The sequence below is a fragment of the Thamnophis sirtalis genome, unplaced genomic scaffold (assembly GCF_051295495.1).
Source record: "Thamnophis sirtalis isolate CommonGarterSnake01/CBP01778 unplaced genomic scaffold, rThaSir2_p1.2 scaffold_15, whole genome shotgun sequence".
Lineage (NCBI taxonomy): Eukaryota > Metazoa > Chordata > Lepidosauria > Squamata > Natricidae > Thamnophis > Thamnophis sirtalis.
The window spans coordinates 3522484-3543069 of NW_028261395.1; the positions used below are offsets into that span (position 1 = coordinate 3522484).

The window sequence follows — 20586 nt, forward strand, 5'->3', positions numbered from 1 at the left end:
GAGCTAGGATCTATGGACAAATCAAAATGATTTACGACTTGGATATGGCAAGGATATCAATCTGAACCCATCAAGACTGTTTCTTTCAACAGATCTAGCAGAAACCATTTTGCATACCTCATCCAATGAATCACTAACTAGGTGCATTCTTCTTACTTTCACATTTAGGAATAGCATATTCATATCAGGTCTCTGCCTCCGAGACACTTTATCAACAAGGCTTTGCTGCTCCAAATCCGAAGAGGTTGTGGAAGGGAAAAATAATAATGGTTATATACAGTCCTCTATGAATTATGAAAGATACGATGATACTGTAAACTAATTTTTGCAACCTAAATATCTAATATGAATGCCAATCATACATGTTTCTCCCTGACCTTAAATATGGATTGCTAATACTCTTATCAAATCTACATAGTTGACAATCATACAGAAAAGGTATATCAAATGCAATGTTAGGTTAAGCAATAGGTTTTGATTGGAATAATTTTTGATACAGAAACATAAATATTACCAAATAACTATAAATGTATGCATTCAGTGACATAGGCATCTTTCTTCTGTGGATAGTTTTGACAGCAATTATAATACTGATACAGATATTAAAAATATGCTCCACGCTTAGCTTACAGAATTTGCTAGCAATTAACTTCTCCTTACAATCCTTACGCCCACCTGTCTTATAATACATTGTAGGAAAGAGGGACAGTAAAGTGAAGAATAGTTACAACTAGCTGTACATGTAAAAGTACAATTCTAGTACCTGTACAGTCATTCCACCCTGACATTTAAAAAGAACATAATCATTTACAGTTTGTTCCATAATTATTTTAGATAAATATCTTCCCTCTTTGATATTACAAGTGTTTCATCATACTTGTTGGCTTTAGTAGGAATTAGGTCAGCAAATAAGCAGGAGACATTATTTCGAATTGCAAGATACCTGGAAGAGTTCCCAGCCCTCTATACAGAGAGTAAACCGTCCCTAATACATTTTTGTAGATAATAATTTATTAAATATATATCAGATATATTGCAACTCCTAGCAATTCTGCAGTTAACTTAAAGCATAACTTAAACTGTATCACAACAGAAATCTAAATATAGTTAAAAAAGAAGAGATTGAATACAACATATCTAAAATGACATTATTTCAATTTTAATACGCAATTGATTTAATAGATAAGAATGCTTACCCGTGCAATATTTATCATTTGTTGTTCTGAATCTTTTTGAATTATAATTTTTTTTGCTGCTATAGACATAATGAATGGATATTGACAGAAGGAAAACCTAAATGACAAAATATTACAGGCGTGTGTATATATTTATACTGAAAGAAACTAATGGAAGTAATATATAAAGACAATGAACTGAATCACGGTAGGTAAATATAGGTCATCCTTGACTTACGATCATAATTGCTAATTGATTCTGTTGCTAAGCCAGGCAGTTAAGTGAGTTTTGCCCCATTTTATGACCTTTATTGCCACAGCTGTTAACTGAATTACTGCAGTTGTTAGTAGCACAGTTAAGTCAATAGCAATAGCAATAGCAGTTAGACTTATATACCGCTTCATGGGGCTTTCAGCCCTCTCTAAGCGGTTTACAGAGTCAGCATATCGCCCCCACAGTCTGGGTCCTCATTTCACCCACCTAGGAAGGATGGAAGGCTGAGTCAACCTTGAGCCGGTGAGATTAGAACCCCTGAACTGCAGATAACAGTCAGCTGAAGTGGCCTGCAGTGCTGCACCCTAACCACTGCGCCACTCTCGGCTCTTAATCTGGCTTGCCCATTGATTTTGCACGTCAGAAGGTCACAGAAGGTGATCACATGACCCCCCAGGACACTGCAGCTATCATAAATATGCATTAGCTGCCAAGCATATGAATTTTGATCACAATAACCATAGGGATGCTGCAATGGTCGTAAGTGTGCAAAAAAAAGTCACTTTTTTCAGTGCCATTGTAATTTCTAATGGTTACTAAATGAACTGTTGTTAAGTTGAGGATTACCTGTGTTAAAAAATAGCAATAGCAATAGCAATAGCAGTAGACTTATATACCGCTTCATAGGGCTTTCAGGCCTCTCTAAGTGGTTTACAGAGAGTCAGCATATTGCCCCCAACAATCCGGGTCCTCATTTTACCCACCTCGGAAGGATGGAAGGCTGAGTCAACCCTGAGCCGGTGAGATTTGAACCGCTGAACTGCTGATCTAGCAGTAGCCTGCAGTGCTGCATTTAACCACTGCGCCACCTTGGCAACTTTCAAAAGAAGTTAACTGCTTAGCAATTCATAACGTATGCATGTTTAGCTAATTCAAGGGACACGGATTTCCAGTGCTGTATTTACTAAGTAATGTAGTCTTCCATTTCATAACAAGGAAATCTTGTTATCGCTGTTGTTATCCCTCTACAGCTTATTCCTCTGTCTGTTTTTGTCTCTGTTTATCTTCATTTGCACTTTGGAAACTTGAAATAACACTAGTTAGAGGCAACTTACTTATTGAAAAAACCACTGAAAATGTGTTAGAAGCCATGAAGAAGAAAAATGGATATCTGGGGAATCTCTGTATGAGCCTTCTCTGTGGTTGCTCCGCCCCTCTGGAACGAGCTCCCCGTGGAGATTCGAACCCTCACCACCCTCCAGGCCTTCCGCACAGCCCTTAAAACCTGGCTGTTCCGACAGGCCTGGGGCTAAAGAGCTGTTGACCCCGTCTCGAATTGGTATGACTGTTGTGTGTTTTTAAATTTATGCATTGTTATGTTTCGTTTTTATATTTTTTCTGTACCCCCTCTTCCCTGATTTGAATTGTGAGCCGCCCTGAGTCCCCTTCGGAGGAAAAGGGCGGCATATAAATATAATAAAATCAAATCAAAATCAAATCAATCAAAGAAACACTTAATAATTATGATAGAGATCCTGGCAATCTTTGTCTTCCTCCTCCTTTTAGAGAACATAACTCTACAAATTATACAAAAATAAAATAAAATCTCCCTTAAATGAATATTGATATTCTGGAGATGAAAAAGAATGATTAAACCAGCTTTTCTCCAACGTAGTACCTTCCATGTGTATCAGACTGATGTTTCAGAATTATCATTGAAAAATATAAATGATGTAGTCCAGGACATATTAAGCAAATTAGATAGAGAAAATCTAGAGCCTAAAGAATAATTTGATACGACTAATAAAGAGCACTGAAGGAGCTACTGATAGAACACCATATAGAGAATAAGTCAGCCTTAAGGGCATTACAGGCAGCTTATAAATGACACACAAAAATGATCCTGGATATTTGATCTTCAACTAACCTCGACTCAAAAATTGAAATACTTTTTACATTCCACACAGCACTTTGAAGTTTTAAGAACATTACATTATTGTTAACATTTAATTCTCTCCTTTCAATGTTTAGCGAGCTACACACAAAAAGAGGACAATTTGAAATGTCAAGAAAGTCTACATTGCTTTTACACCAAGTTTCTTGGAAAGTTGTTTTGAAAAAAATCCTTTTATCATTTGTATTTCAAAATTGTTCAGATTGTGCCAAATACTAAGAATAAACTGATTCGGAATACTGGGGGGAGAAAAAACGTTTACAGCTGTGTTGTGAGTGGATATGCAATTTTTTTGAACAAAGCAATAGCAGTAGACTTATATACCGCTTCATAGGCCTTTCAGCCCTCTCTAAGCGGTTTACAGAGAGTCAGCATATTGCCCCCAACAATCTGGGTCCTCATTTTACCCACCTCGGAAGGATGGAAGGCTGAGTCAACCCTGAGCCGGTGAGATTTGAACCGCTGACCTGCTGATCTAGCAGTAGCCTGCAGTGCTGCATTTAACCACTGCGCCACCTTGGCTCTTTTTGACAGCACATTTTAGCTGTCAGAAATGTCACACTGAATTTTTTGCGAACCAAAAGCCGAAGAAAAATTGTAAGGAGACTATAATCTGGTCCAGGTTGATAACCTGTGCAACACTAATAAAGCTATTTTATAAATAAAAATTACTACTAAAGCTCTATTTTTTTAAAAAAAGAAATAATCACTTACCTATGAGAATTTCCATAACACTGCCAGTTATGATAATCTTCCATGAGATCAATATGATCTAGCGTAGAATTATAAAAATCCGTATATGGAATAAGAGTAGAATTAGCTAGAATATTTGAAGCATCTGCAACGACATATTTAGTTATTAGTAAGATTGTTTGGCAACCTTGTTTTAAACAATGAAATTAAGACTTGTCAAAAAAAAAACACCAATAATATTCTTTGATGCAACAATATTCTCTTAACAGAAGGGATAAGTTTAGACTTTTAAAAGTATGAGTGGAACAAGAAAACTTTATATAGTTTTTGGTGGTAACATACAGGTAGTCCTCAGTTTGCAATCATAACTGAGCCCCAAAGTTCTGTTGCTAAACAAGGAGGTAGCCTTATTTTATGACCTTTTTTTTTTTTTGCCATAGCTGTTAAGCATTTCCCACACTGATTTTGTTTGTTGGAAGCCAGACGACAAGGTTACAAATAGTGGTGCCATGAGACCCTGGGACATTGCAACTGTCATAAATATATTGTCATTGCCAAGCAGCTGAATTTTGATCACGGGGATGTTGCAATGTTGTAACTTCAAAACAGTCACTAAACAAAGGAGCCGAGATGGTGGCGCAGTGTTTAGGGTGCAGTACTGCAGGCCACTTCAGCTGACTGCAATTCTGCAGTTCGGCGGTTCAAATCTCACCGGCTCAAGGTCGACTCAGCCTTCCATCCTTCCGAGGTGGGTGAAATGAGGACCCGGACTGTGGGGGGCAATTTGCTGACTCAATTTGCTAAAAAAATCTGTAAACCGCTTAGAGAGGGCTGAAAGCCCTATGAAGCGGTATATAAGTCTAATAAATAAATAAATAAATAAATAAATAAATAAATAAATAAATAAATAAATAAATAAATAAATGGTTGTATGTCAAAGACTACTATACGTGATTGTGATCTTTTTTAAAATGTTAGTAAAGATGAACACTATGAAGCGGTATATAAGTCTAATAAATAAATAAATAGATAGATAGATAGATAGATAGATAGATAGATAGATAGATAAATAAATAAATAAATAAATAAATGGTTGTATGTCAAAGACTACTATACGTGATTCTGATCTTTTTAAAATGTTAGTAAAGATGAACACTATGAAGCGGTATATAAGTCTAATAAATAGATAGATAGATAGATAGATAGATAGATAGATAGATAGATAGATAGATAGATAGATAGATAAATGGTTGTATGTCAAAGACTACTATACGTGATTCTGATCTTTTTAAAATGTTAGTAAAGATGAACACTATGAAGCGGTATATAAGTCTAATAAATAGATAGATAGATAGATAGATAGATAGATAGATAGATAGATAGATAGATAGATAGATAAATGGTTGTATGTCAAATACTACTATACGTGATTCTGATCTTTTAAAAATGTTAGTAAAGATGAACACTTAAGCTACCGCAGCATTCTTTTTTTTAAGTCTCACTTTTATATATTTGGATAACTGCAACAATATCAGAGCTGCAATATATTAATGTGCAATGACATTCTTTATAACAGCTGTAATCACAAATCTTCCAAGCCATTAGAAATATTACTGCTATTATAATCTGGAAACCTTTAAATATTTTCTCTTAAAAGTGGCTAAAAATAATTATAAAGTACAGCACCATATAAAGACTGTTACATACATGTTCTATTTAAAAGTTTTCTGCTATTATGTGATACGTTGGTTTAAAGAGAAAAAGACTCATTTCATACTGACATAACTTGTGATGATTTAATGCCTTATAGCTATGAGAACTCATAAAATAGTAATTGCAACTAAACAAACTTACTAAATAAAGACAAAACTTTGGTTGCTGATGGAATCCACCAGGTGCACTTCTCCATAGGAGGCAAATCTTCAAGTTTTGCCGGAAACAGGCGCAAAGAAATAAATTGTAAGATTCTATCTATAATTTGCTTGATTCGCTTCAGTGACATCCTATAAAATATATTAACATTGTTTTTATAACAGCATGAGCGCTAACGGAATTCATAGTTCTTACATCTTAATAACAGTTCCACAAAATGTTTCTACAAAATGTTCATGAGGAATTGGGCGTTGGTTCCTACCTGATACGCCCTTTCTCAGGACGGTGGAGACATCATCCAGGGATGGGTATGACTCCGTCAGGATCCAATGCGACTGGGTCGACAAGTATTAAAGACACACCCACGAGGCTCCTCCCCAGAAATAGATGAAGGAGTGACTTGTAGACCGCTGTGTAAGCAATCTGAAGCGATAAATGTTATCTCTCCCCAAGGAAAACAACAGAGAAGAAAAACCAGGAGTAAGTCAAAAGTAACAGGGTGGGGCTGGATGATGTCTCCACCGTCCTGAGAAAGGGCGTATCAGGTAGGAACCAACGCCCATTCTCCTAGTAGGCGGAGACATCATCCAGGCATGGGACATACCGAAGCCCAATAGTCCCATCGGGAGGGAATGAAATAAGAGAAGAAAGCTTAAGTAGCAACCACAAGCTGCAACATGCGTCGTCCAAAAGAAGCTTCTGCTGAGGTGTATCTATCGAGCGGTTCCACCACAAAACCGCACTCGACTAAACCGTGTCTGACTAAACCGCGTAGCTGACGTCATCAACAGGGTGACAACAGCGCGGAGACAGAAGCACGCTGTAAACCCTAAACCTAAAATTAACACCTAAACCTAAACCTAACCCCCCTAAACCTAATCCTAAACCTAACCCTTAACCTAACCCTAAACCTAGCCCTTAACCTAACCCTAAACCTAATCCTAACCCTTAACCTAACCCTAACCCTATCCCTTAACCTAACCCTAAACCTAACCCTAAACCTAACCCTTAACCTAACCCTAAACCTAAACCTAACCCTTAATCTAACCCTAAACCTAACCCTAAAGCTAACCCTAAACCTAACCCTTACCTTAAGTTGAATCGGCTTGCTTTCAAAGCGCTATTTAAAGCGCCTTTCTTTCTCCGCGCTGGCTGTTGTCGCCCTGTTGATGACGTCAGCGACGCGGTTTAATCGGGCGCAGCTTAGTCGAGCGCGGTTTTGACGGGTCACGCTATCGAGCTTGTAGTGGCGGATGAACGGAGAAATTGAGGTCCATGTGGCTGTTCGGCATATCTCCTCCAACGAAGCTTGAGATGACCAGGCCGCAGAGGTGGCCACGCTAGGTGTAGAGTGCACCGTGATATGAGGTGGAACAAGCAGAGACAGTGCAGAATATGCCCTAGAAATAGCTGCCCGTACCCAATGACAATGTCCGAAGAGGAGGCCTTGGAGCCTCTCTTACCTCCTGGCTGGAACTTGACGAAAAGAGCCTCAGATCGCCTGAAAGTAGCAGTTCATTTACTATAAACACGTAAAGCACGTCGTACATCAAGGTAGTGCCACTTACGTTCCAGCCTGTGTGATGGCTGAGGACAGAAGTCGGGAAGCACCAATTCCTGGGTTCTATGGAATACAGAATTTACCTTCGGTACAAAGGCCGGATCAAGCCGAAGGACTACCTTATCCGGGTGAAAGATGCATAAATCTTGTCTAAATCTTGTCGGACAAGGCTGCCAACTCGGAAACTCGCCTCGCAGAGCTAATGGCTACAATCAAAACCACTTCTAATGTCAAATCATGTAAAGACACAGAATGCAAAGGCTCAAATGGAGACTGAGTTAAGGATTCCAGGACTTTGGAGACATCCCAGGTTGGGAATCTGTGTATTGTCGGCGGCTTGATGTTTGTGGCACCTCTCAAGAAACGACGAATAAGAGATTCATGAGAAAGGGGCTGAGCAGAAGTCAGAGAGAGAACTGAGGACAGGGCCGTGACTTGGTGACGAAGAGTATTTGGCGAGAGTCCTAGATCCAGCCCCCGTTGGAGAAAGTGGAGAATATAAGGAATAGAAGCCTGTAGAAGAACAATGCCCTTTGTATGGCAGCAGACAGAGAATTGATTCCAAGTGGCATCGTAAATGCGGTTAGTAGAAGAGCGCCTGGAGGCTTGAATTGTATGAATGACCTAGGCGGACAGGTTGGCAGTCCTTAGAGCTTCCCGCTCAGCCTCCGAGCAGTGAGACGCAACCAAGGAAGGTCGGGATGTTGGAATGACTCCTGGAGGAGCAGCGAGAGGAATTGAGGCAGTTGCCACGGTGGAGCTACAGAGAGGTTCATGAAGTCAGCAAACTTGGGCCCGCGGGACCACCGGGGCGCAATTAAGATTAGTTCTGCCCTTTCCACCAGCAGTTTTCGCACCACTCGTTGAATGAGAGGGGTAGGGGGAAAGGCATACAGAAGTCCCAGAGGCCACTCGCTCCTCAGAGCATCCATGCCCTCCGCCCCTGGAGCCGCAGTTTTGTCCTGAGAGGCAAACAGGTCGAGAACCAGAAGTCCGAACCTGACCGTCAGTTGCTGGAAGATGTGCTGATGTAAGCTCCACTCTGCTGAATCGGTGTGCATGCGGCTGAGGTAGTCTGCCTGAGTGTTTTGGACCCCTGATATGTGCTCGGCCCGGAGAGACAACAGGTGGGTTTCCACCCAAGATATCAGTTGGAAAGACAGAGTCATTAGATTTTGTCCCCCCCTGCTGGTTTATGTGTGCTTTGGGGGTGGTATTGTCCGTAAGGACGAGCCCGTGCTCATTGGACACGAGAGATTCGAACCAAAGCAGGGCGAGAAACACGGCTCTTAGTTCCAACCAGTTGATACTGTTCCTCTGGTCGGAGCGTGACCAAAGGCCTTGGGCCGTGTGCGACAGAATGTGAACTCCCCAGTCTTGCAGACTTGCATCCATCATTAGAGTGATGCATGGGGGGGGGGGGTCACGAAATAGAGGTCTCTGTTCCACAGCAGGGGAGAGCCACCAGCGTAGGGATCGCCTTACTTCCGAGATCAAGCGAATTCTGTGTGTCGAGCAACTGCAGTCTGTCTTCTGATACGGGAGCAACAGCCATTGGAGCTGGCGACTGTGGAATCTGGCCCACGGAATGATGTGGAAAGCCGACACCATATTTCCCAGTAGTTGGGACAGTTGAATGAGAGGAACTGCTTGCTGGCCGCAGATGGATGAGACCTGGTCGCAAATGCTCACCTGACTTTCTGGAGATAAGAAGACCTGTTCCAGAGAAGTATCTATCACTGCCCCCAAGTGTGTGAGACGAGTCGTGGGTTGTAGATGACTCTTCTTCAAGTTGACCAGAAAGCCATGGTCCTCTAGGGTCTGAAGGGTGAGCTGGACGTCCCGGTGGGCCTGATGTGGCAACCTGGATAGTAACAAAATATCACCAAGATAACAGAGAATTCTAACCAGGCAGGTTTGAATAAGCCCAATAAGGCAGAAGGAGCAGTTGTCAAGTCCTCGTCCTCTGACAGGTCGGAATCATGAGTGACCTGTTCCTCAGGGTCAAAAGCAGAAGGCTGAGAGGCATTTGTAGAAACTGCCCTTTGAGAATGGTTAGAATGTCCCCTCTTTGATTTGTTAGAAGTGGAGCAATGAGGGGTGGCAGCAGCAGGAGGCCGATGTTGGAGGCCTGCAGTAATGCCCCGTTCGATGGCAGCTGCTATGTCAGCCATATCATTAGGGTTGACGGACACAGCCCTGGGGGCAGGAGAATCCATGTCCATGTCCAGGGCGACGCTACCATCCCCTTCAGAGTCAGAATCCCCTTGAAATCCAATCCCATCCTCTGGGTTTAAGGGAGAAGCCATTGGGGAGGGGGGGACATCCCCATCGGTATCAGTGGAGAGATCCTCCATGGGATTGAAATTTGTTGGGGGAGAAACCCGAGGAGCAGGGATGGGAGTAGAACAATGATTGGTCTTAGAAGTGGCCTTTTGCGGAGCAGGGTCAGAGGCCTTGTCAAGAACTGCACTCGGGGTAGTCACATTTTGGGCCTCCTGAGGAGGGGCCGGCCTAGAGGCCTTAGCAGGCTTGGCAGTAGAAGACTTGGAGCTATAGGCTCTCTTTTTGCTTCTAGGTTCAGAGGGAACCGGAATAGAAGGGACAGCTGGAGTGGATGAATCATCCCACTGAGAAACCGTGGTCTCGTTGGTCGCCATTACTCACAGTTATCGTTGAAGGCTTCCCGCCTAAACAAAATGGCCACCACAGATTTTGTGCTTAAATCAAACGGCTGCCTGGGTAGATAGGGCTCTGAGGAAGAGCTGAGGTAGCGAGCCGACCAGGTGGCTTATTGCTAGCGAATCAGCTGCCCGCCAAACGCTCCGGCATCTGGAATGGAATTTGAACCCGTACGAAGGACGCTGCTGAGGCGGCAGGAGAAGGCGGCGGCGAGTGAAACGCTCAGTGCTCCAGCGGCTTCAGCGATTGGAATCGGCTTCTCTGCAGCACGGCTGCAGCGGTCGTCTTGTTGGGCGGCGCAGCTGCAGCAATCAGCTCCTTTGGTGGCGCGGCTGCAGAGATCGGCCTTTCGAGTGGGGCGGCAGCAGAGAGAGGCAATGAAAGGAGCCTGAGGGAAACCCTCATAGGCTGGCCGCCAACGTTCTCCACTGCCTAAACAGCCAAGTCGGAGAGAGGCAAGAGCCTCCTAGAGGCTGCAACGCCTTAATAGGAGCGAAAAAGTAGCGCCAATCGAATACAATTTGAAAGAGGGCCAATTAGAGATTTTTTTAGTAGAAATTTGGAGACATTTTAGGGAAAAAATGAATTAGTTAGCAAGGAGAGATGCGGAGACACGGCTAATCGAAGGATCGACTGAGTCTATTTCTGGGGAGGAACCTCGTGGACGTGTCTTCAATATTTGTAGACCCAGTTGTGTTGGATCCTGACGCAGTCATACCCATGCCTGGATGATGTCTCCACCACCTGCTAAGAGAAATAAATATTCTAGAGAAAATGTATTCAGCAGAATTATTAACCCTTTCTATGAAAGATAACAGTTGCTTTTTCTAACTTATTGTTGCCAATTCTGCATGTAGTTGCAACTAGATAACTATAACTATAAATCGATGAATTAATGTCATTGAAATCAGTGGGTTTCACATTTTGGTTTAGGCACAGAATTTCCTTGTCCAGTAGTTTGAGAAAGTCAAGGTCATTCAGGGCAGTTTTTGTTGTAATAATGAATAAAGTTTAATTTAATATAAAACATAGGAGTTTATAAGTCTTAGCAAGATTTTGTTCAATAGTCGTGAGTACTTCAGGGTATTTCGACTACCCTACATAAATAAAAACCACTTATAATAACTGAAAACATAAACCCCGTAATTTTAAACAGCAGAAAATAGCCTTACTTCTTAAACCAGTGAATTAGGTAGTGGTGATCCTCTTCCGGTAAGGCAGCAATCTGTCTCAGCAAGTGAGCAAAAATAACATACGTTGTTGTGTTACTAAACAGAGGATTCTGAAAAAGATTAAAAACACTTCATTAGTATATTGTAAAAAAAAAAACAAAATAAACTATCTGTCTCCAAATTATAATAATATTACTGAAATAAGTGTGAGGTATTTTGATTGGTTCCGATAAAGTATACCCCAACTGTGGATTTTTTCTCATTATGGAGCAACACAGGGATTGCTTTATGATTCTTTTAAAAAGTAGCATTTCCTCGGTTCCTGGTGACTTAATCAATGGGTTCCACCACAAAACCGCGGTAGACAAAAGCGCGCTTGACGAAAGCGCGTACGTGACGTCATCACAGCGCGACGAAAACATCGCGCTGTGATCGATAAATGTAAAAATAAAGCGAAAACCTTACCCTAACCCCCCCCAAACCTAACCCCAACCCTAACCCTAAACCTAACCCTTAACCTAACCCTAAATCTAACCCTAAACCTAACTGTTAACCTAATGCTAAACCTAACGCTAACCCTTAACCTAACGCTAAACGTAACCCTAACGCTCTAAACCTAACCCTAACCCTTAACCTAACCCTAACCCTAAACCTAACCCTTACCTTTATGTGAAGCGGCTTGCTTTAATTTTATTTTTATTTCAATTTTTAATTTTTTTCGTCGCGCTGTGATGACGGCAAATGTGCGCTTTCGTCGAGCGCGCTTTTGTGGACCGCGGTTTTGACGGGTCACGAATCAATGAGTTCAATTTAGAGAAGTAACCATGCAAGACATCTAGAAGTGAAAAGACTGCCTTTTCCTTTGCATTGAAAATAGATGGAGTATTGTATGATTCTGTCAGTGATTTTTCGGAGTATAAGACACACCTTTTTCCCTCAAAAAAGAGGGTGAAAATCTGGGTGCGTCTTATACACTGAATATAGCATTTTTTGCCTGCCGAAACCCTGTCCCCTTTGCAAAAATGGCCATGCATAGCTTTTAGGAGGCTTCCCGAGTGCTCCTGTGGGCTGGGGAGGGCAAAATGAGTGAAAAATGGGCTGTTTTTTGCTCGTTTTTGCCTCCCCAGCCCCCAGGAGCACTCTATAAGCCTCCTAAAAACAGGCCCGTTTTCACGAAAAATGGGTCATTTTTGGGAGGTCTGCAAAGTGCAAAAACTTTTTTTTAATTTGCTTCTTCAAAATCTTGGTGCGTCTTATACTCCGAAAAATACGGTAATTGCTTTAGCAATAGCAATAGCAATAGTAGACTTATATACCGCTTCATAGGGCTTTCAGCCCTCTCTAAGCGGTTTACATAGTCAGCATATTGCCCCCAACAACAATCCGGGTCCTCATTTTACCCACCTCGGAAGGATGGAAGGCTGAGTCAACCCTGAGCCGGTGAGATTTGAACAGCTGAACTACAGAACTGCAGTCAGCTGAAGTAGCCTGCAGTGCTGCATTTAACCACTGCGCCACCTCGGCTCTACAAGCAACCTTGCCCAACAGTGCTGTTGAGTAATGATGGAATTAAGCTAGCCAGGCTGAGCTCAAGGGAGGGGTCAAACACATCATCAGTCATGAGACCCTGTGCTCCCACAAAATATCTAAGTCCAGCCCACCTTGAATTCCTTTTGTATTTCTACTTCTCACTAATTTCCACTGGTAGTAGGTCAGATTCTTGTAGGGACCTTAAGTCTGCAATACATCTTTATACTCATTTGAACTGCCCGAATCTCCTGATTTCCTCAGTGTGTGACAATGACTGGCATAATGAGTGTTAGGTAAAATAACATTACTTGCAACAGTAATTGGCATACAAAGACCCCTGAATAAATCCCCCCCCTTCTTACCTGTAGAAGAACAAAATATGCTCTGAGATCATCTTTTGTTTGTGGCCTGAAAGAACATTAATACGTGAAAAATGAAAGGCACAATCTTAAGTGTGTGAATGCATGCTCAACTGTAAGGAATTACAGCTATTTTATACTAGCTAGACTGTGCATAAATGTTTAAGAATAACTATAAAGACATACCGTATAGACATTAATAATCTCCGATTGTATGACAAAATCATCCCTAGTTATATGTAACACTTTGGAGCTATAAAATAGAATGAGATTTTTTCATCAGAAAAAGATGTTTTGCATTTTGTTCATGTGAGTTTTTATTTATCAAACTCACATCTTAAAATTATATATTAATAAACTTGTAAATTGTGAAATGCAGAGAATAGAAATATGCCACAATTTTGTACAGAGACCTAATATTGATCTCTGCTAATAGACATTGCAAAAAATGTTAAGATCAACAATGTGTAACTACTCAATTCAACTCAGTCCTTCCTCTTCTTGTCCCACAACAACCCCACAAGCAGGGTTTTGCTAAGACTAGCCCACAGTCACCTAGAGGGTTTTCATGCCTAAGGCGGGATTGTGTAGAACTCACATTCTCCTTAGGCCAACACCTTAACCACTGCATTAAATTGGCTCGAATGTCTAATAAGTTATGTATTTAAAATGCAAATTCTGTGGAAATTGAAATGTCATATGTTATAGACATATATAAAAATTAGTTGTATTTACCCTTTCCATTCATGCAATAAACCATTAATTATTCCTTTTAGGACACACTTCTGGATATCTTGAGGCTAGAACAAATGAAAAAGGAGTGAAATAACAACCCAAATAGATTTTTATCAATAGCCCAGTCGAAACAATTATTATTACGAAGTGGTCAGATCACAATTGTAAAAATGAGAATTTAAAAACATTTACATAAAATGCAATATCTTTTTAAAGCATAATTCTGAAATGCAGAAGGAATCCCAAAGTGTAACTTTTTTTCAAAATTATCAATTGGTGATCTTTCATGCAATTGTTTAAATAGCTATGACCATTTTCAAAGGTTACTTCTGAGACTGATGATGATAATACACACACCCACACACACAACCACACATATGTACAAAGATAGGTAGGTAGGTAGTTAGGTAGGTCAGTATGAAAAAAAAGATGATTGACTGATTGATTGATTGATTGATTGATTGATAAATAGCTAGATAGCTAGATGGATAAATGGATGGATGGATGGATGGATGATCAATTCCAGTTTTTTAAAAATAACAGCTTTTATTGTAATGGAAAAATCCCCTTGTATCTAAAACTTTACAAAATGTCTCTTTCCCATTTCTAGATTTATTTTAGGAACAATATTTCATTGTAAAACACCAGTTTCATTATGGTATCACTTAACTACACAACAGCCAATAACATACTAAATCAGGGGTGTCAAACTCAATTTCATTGAGGGCTGGATCAGGGATGTGTTTGACCTTGGCGAGTGTGGGGATGTGGCCAGGGTGGGTATAAGGCCCTCCCGAGCTCCGTTTTCGCTGGAAGAGACAACCACAAGCCGGTCCTCCACTGGTTTCCAGGGTGGCTCTGTGGGCCAGGGCTAAGCACCCCCGTGGGCCGGATGCAACCCAATGGGTCTTGAGTTTTTAGTACACCCCTGTACTAAATCATAATACTGAAAGTTACAACTAAAGGAAAAGTGTATTTTCCTCTAATGGAGAAAGAGAGTAATTTATCTTTTCAGAATTAACAGATGTTTTTTCTGACTGTTTATGTTTTTGGTAGCAAAGCTAGAGCATGTAAGACTAAATGACATTTAAATTAATGGATTGTGAGCAACGGGAAGCACAGCCTCGGCACATTTAGTCATATATTCTACTTTATTCCATGATATAGATGAATAGGGCTTTAGTCATACCTATTTCTTTGAAATGTTCTTACTGAGCTATTAAATATTGCAAGATAGATAGATAGATAGATAGATAGATAGATAGATAGATAGATAGATAGATAGATAGATAGATAGATAGATAGATATTTTATTTGTATGCCGCCCTTTTCCCTGGGGGGACTCAGGGCGGCTCACAGTTCAGGGGGAGGGAGGACAAACCATGTTAAACACATAAAACAATACATCGTTAAAAGCACAACATTCATACAATTCGGGTGGGGTCAATATCTTTAACCCCAGGCCTGTCGGGACAGCCAGGTTTTAAGGGCTGTGCGGAAGGTCTGGAGGGTGGTGAGGGTACGAATCACCACGGGGAGTTCGTTCCATAGGGTCGGAGCTGCCACCGAGAAGGCTCTCCTGGCGTGGTTGCCAGTCGACATTGACCGGCTGATGGAAGTCGGAGGAGGCCTAATCTATGTGATCTAATTGGTCGAGTGGAGGTAATTTAAAAATAATCATAGATTTCTACACACTCTTAAGGAGTAAACAATTGTTAGTGGAAGTTTACTTTTAAATGTTCCTATTTATAAATCACTGAAGTATTTAATATCCTAAGAGAATAATTTCAAATGTTACATTCTAATATTATCTACTTTTTAAACTGGATGGCAGCAACTACTCAAAATTTCTCCATTCTTATATAGATAGATAAATGGCTGTAACTCAACAATGCATTTGTTGATCACTTCAGCATCTTCCTCTCAAACTAATTACTATGTTTCTAGATTTTTATATACCCAGTATTGCTATGAATATTAAGCTCCACAAAAATTAGGTCTTACCCTTGAGTATCTATAAGATAGATCATTTTTATTTTCATGCATGATAATACTTTTTATTATTTTTGTGTTAGTTATATTATTGGGTCTAGAGTTTAGGGCTATACAAATATGTGATTCAGATATTTGGGGGTATAACTAGATTGAATCTCCAAATTAAATCAGATTTCAAAACTGTCTTTCTAAATTGCATTATGGTGTCAAATACAAAAATGGAGACCGAATTTATTTGGCTTTTTCGTCGAGGTGCACAATGTTCTTTTTGAAATCAAACTGGCTCAATCCAAAGATTTGATTTTACTATAAACTTAATAAATAGAAATCTCATCAAATATTTCAAAAGAATTTTGCCTGCTTGGTATTCATGTGCTAGAAATCTTTTTTTCCCTTGCTTCTTTTTCTCTCAAAGTACAGAGAGCATTGTAAAAACGGCCGCAACTAATTTTCAGGGTCTAACTTATGAACAATAATTTAGGGCTGAAGAAAACAGCGTATGATTTATTTTGTCATGTAAACAGATGAGTATTTTCTCAGAAATTATTCAATATGTACACAGTGCACTGTTTCCATGTGAGTATTTATATATCGTATATGTGATTTTTATTCTTGCATGTAAAATGTTTTTCTTTTTCTGTTTTTCTGTGCTAGCAAATAACTTAAGCCAACAGTTGATATTTTCATTCAATATGTTATATCAACATAGTATTTTTCTCTTCTCTTATTTTGCAGCTCCTTTTTAGAAAAGAGCTGCCGACCATCCAACATTGATCAGGTTCTGTAGTCATGGGAGTATTTGAAAAGAAGCTGAAAGAGGGAGAGAATTCACAAAGCATTGTGAATTAGCACGTAGAGTTCTTTTTGAGAGACCGCCTGCTGCCAATTACCTCCCATAGACCCATTAGATCGCACAGGGTCGGCCTCCTCCGGGTTCCGTCTACCAGCCAATGCCATCTGGCTGCCACCAGGGGGAGGGCCTTCTCTGTTGCAGCTCCGGCCCTTTGGAATGAACTCCCCGCGGAGATTCGGACCCTCACCTCTCTCCAGGCCTTCCGGAAAGCCGTCAAAATCTGGCTGTGCCGGCAGGCCTGGGGTTGATGAGTTCCCCGCCCCTCTCGACTCGTATGGCTGTATGACTCTTGTGTATTTTAATTACGTGTATTGTGTCTGTGTCCCCTTTTCCCCTTCTGAGTTGTTCGCCGCCCTGAGTCCCTCCCGGAGAAGGGCAGCATACAAATAAACTAAATCTGAAATCTGAAATCTGAAATCTTTTAAAAATAAATACATAAAACATATAATCCCTACCGACCGCTTCCAAGAGATGATAATTTTTCATTTTCCCATACAATTTTTTACAGAAATGATTTTATCTCAAGTAAAACATCTATATCTCTGTCCATTTATGCAGAATTTCACAGACCCCAAAGCAAGCAATATTCTTTTTCCAGCCCTTACAGATAAATAGTCTGCAATTAAAACCAGTAGCATCTATAACATTTTTGGGATGTGGAAATTAATTAAAATCCAGAAACATTTCAGTTTGAAAGTATTATTTAGATATGTTAGTTATGATACAATGTTATTGGAAAGTTATTTAGATCTGTTCTCTGTTTAAAATGAATATATGTTCAAATTCATATTGTCCCTATCTTTCCCATATAAACTTATTTCATGGTTCAGTTCAGGTTTATGTGGACAGATTAAATTATGCAACTAAGTTAAATAATTTATTTTTGAAAATAACTACACTATGATATATAAGAATAAAATTAGCATTTATTATTTATAGTGTTCTACAGTGATTACTTCAAAGGCAAAAAGATATTTCAGACCAAGTGGGGATATTCATGTAATATTTATCTGTATACCGTAAGTTTAGATTTAATAACCATTAAAAAAACCTTCTGCTGTTTACAGCATCATACAACCATCTTTTCAGTTATAATTTAAAAACATATTAGACAAATTCAAAGAGATTATAAATCCTGGTGATTATTAAAGTGTACTTCAGAAATATTGACACTTACAACAACTGTATAAACCCAGAAGCTACCCAATATCTAAAATAATAACTGGAAAAAAATTGAACTGTAATATAAAGATATTATAGTATTCTGTACAAGATTAGAAAGCAGAAAGCAAACAGTTGACTTACAGCTTGAAGTAAAGTATCATAAACTTCATTCACATATTTAGCATCAATTCCACAATCTTCAATGGAATTAAAAGGAGTGTCAGTACATTTCTGCAAATTGAAATAATAAACATGAGATAACCTTCTCTAATGTATTTTCAATTTGTGTTACGACTATAATTCTTGGAATAGCATTATTTATTTTTTTAAAAACATTATAATTAAATGGAATTTTGGGCAGCAATGAGATGATACACTTAAAAACTAATATAATAAAAGTTTACATTGGAGAAACAAATGAACAACAGCGTCGTAGCACCTCAATTCAGCTTTGGCCAAAGGTACGATGAAATAAAATTGCTGTGTTTGTGGAAATGTTTGAATGTATGTTGAATGTTTGAATGTTTATTTAATTTGTATGCCGCCCTACTCCCAAGGGACTCCGGGCGGCTAACGACCAAAGGGGGGGGGGAATACAAATAGGACAAAAGACAGACAGAGTAAACAACAACAACAGTCACAACATTTCAAGTGGGGCTGGAAATTCATCAGCCCCAGGCCTGCCGGAACAACCAGGTCTTTGTGGCTTTGCGGAAAGCCTGGAGGGTGGTGAGGGTCCGGATCTCCACGGGGAGCTCGTTCCAGAGGGCCGGAACAGCCACAGAGAAGGCTCTCCCCCGGGGATTTGCCAGTCGGCACTGGCTGGCAGATGGAATTCGGAGGAGGCCTAATCTGTGGGATCTGATCGGTCTTAGGGAGGTAGTTGGCAGGAGGCGGTCTCTCAAGTAAGACTGAAGAAGGGGAGTTATGTGTGTTTCTGGGAAAAATGTTGTAAACTGGTGGTAACCAAGAACTCCTGCCATCTTGTCCATATCACATACCTCAGATGATAGAGGGGACTCCAATGGATTCTTTTTTGATCATCACTTTGGGAAGGCAGATCCCATTCTGGTAAGGCTTGCCTGATATAATCCAGTGCTGGGCCATGTAGGGCTTTAAATGTAATGATCAGCACTTTGAATTTTTTGAATTTTGCCTGGAAATCTACAGCCATCACCAAAATGGGTGTTCGTTACGGTGGAACTGAACAGTCAGTGCTACATTCTGCATTTTGTACCAGCTGTACAAAATTCAGGGTTGTCTCTAAAGACAGCCCCGCATAAAGCGTGTTGCAATAGTTTCACTTGACGTGTAAGTTACGGAGATGTGTAAGGTCCAGGTAGGACTGCAAGTGGTGCACTTCAGAAATTGGATGACCAGTTCTGAAGTGCACCAGTTCAGGGTGACGTCCCACCAGTCAAAATTTCTACCTATTCTTTAAGCAGGAAGTCTCCCTATGTTTTTTTTCTTTCTGGAGTTCATACTTTCTGGTTTTAATTTATTTACAGATACAGTTGTAGTTTTCATAATATTTACAAAATATACATTTCCAAAAACACAAAACTTCAATTGAGAAAATGACTGAAGCAATATAAAAATAATAAGAATATTTTTCTTTAATCTATCCATTTTCTATTTTAGCTTATTTGGTTTTAATTACATAACATTATTACTGGCAAGCTATATTTTACACTATTGGTAATTACTGTTTTAAAGTCACAAACTGGAAAAGAAAAGAAAGGAAAAAGCAGTGAAAACGTAGCCGTTTTTACCTTAAATGCAGTGTTAACTTCCAGAAAAGAATCAAATGTTTTTGAATAAAAGTCATAGATTTCCTTCCAGTCTCCTGTTAACTTAGCTTTTTCTATGTCGTCCCTAAGAAAGTCCAAAATGCAACATGTTATAAATTAATCTCTTATTGAATTTCATATATATATATATATATACACACACACACATACACATATATATATACACACACACACACATACACACACACACACAATAAGCCTTATGTTTATATCACATTAACACATTAATATCACATTAATATCACATTAATCACATTAATACAAACAAAGCCTTAACCTCAAAGACCTGTATCCATTTTTTATTAACGCTGAATAACATACAACACTTTCCAAATAATTCGTTCAAAAACAAATGACCAGGAACAACAACAGAAGTTGATTAGCTTCGTATTAGCTAGATGAGCAAACAGAATCTGAGTATGGTATGAATGTTGTGTTTTAATTATGTATTGTCTTATATGTAAAAGTCTGTTTTCCCCCCTTCCTTTGGATTGTGAGCCGCCCTGAGTCCCCCCAGGGAAAAGGGTGGCATATAAATAAACCTTCTAATCTAATCTAATCTAATCTAATCTAATCTAATCTAATCTAATCTAATCTAATCTAATCTAGTATGGGTTTGAAGGATTATGATCAGCACTTTTCCTGCAAGGTGCATAGCCAGAAAATGGCACATTGCTTATTGTGAATTATTGCTTCTTCGTAAGTACAGGCTGCAGCAAATATTGCAGAAAGACAAGTTCACTGAGCAAAAACTAAAAAATAGTTTGTCAGTGGAGTTCAAAAATCTGGAAAAACTGTTCCTGTAAGATGAAATTG

General features: G+C 39.7%; 1 protein-coding gene across 1 annotated transcript in view; it reads right to left on the minus strand.

Moving 5' to 3' along the window:
- Positions 1-20586, minus strand: part of HECTD2 (HECT domain E3 ubiquitin protein ligase 2) — a 52231-nt gene that overhangs the window by 12588 nt on the left and 19057 nt on the right. Inside the window, exons 4-12 of the mRNA XM_087701915.1 lie at positions 19732-19834; positions 18101-18190; positions 13948-14012; positions 13216-13261; positions 11324-11433; positions 5891-6039; positions 4058-4181; positions 1197-1293; positions 118-225 (exon numbers count right to left, since the gene is read on the minus strand). Of these exons, the coding sequence (XP_087558041.1) occupies positions 118-225; positions 1197-1293; positions 4058-4181; positions 5891-6039; positions 11324-11433; positions 13216-13261; positions 13948-14012; positions 18101-18190; positions 19732-19834 (892 nt within the window). The remainder of the gene's footprint in view (positions 1-117; positions 226-1196; positions 1294-4057; positions 4182-5890; positions 6040-11323; positions 11434-13215; positions 13262-13947; positions 14013-18100; positions 18191-19731; positions 19835-20586) is intronic.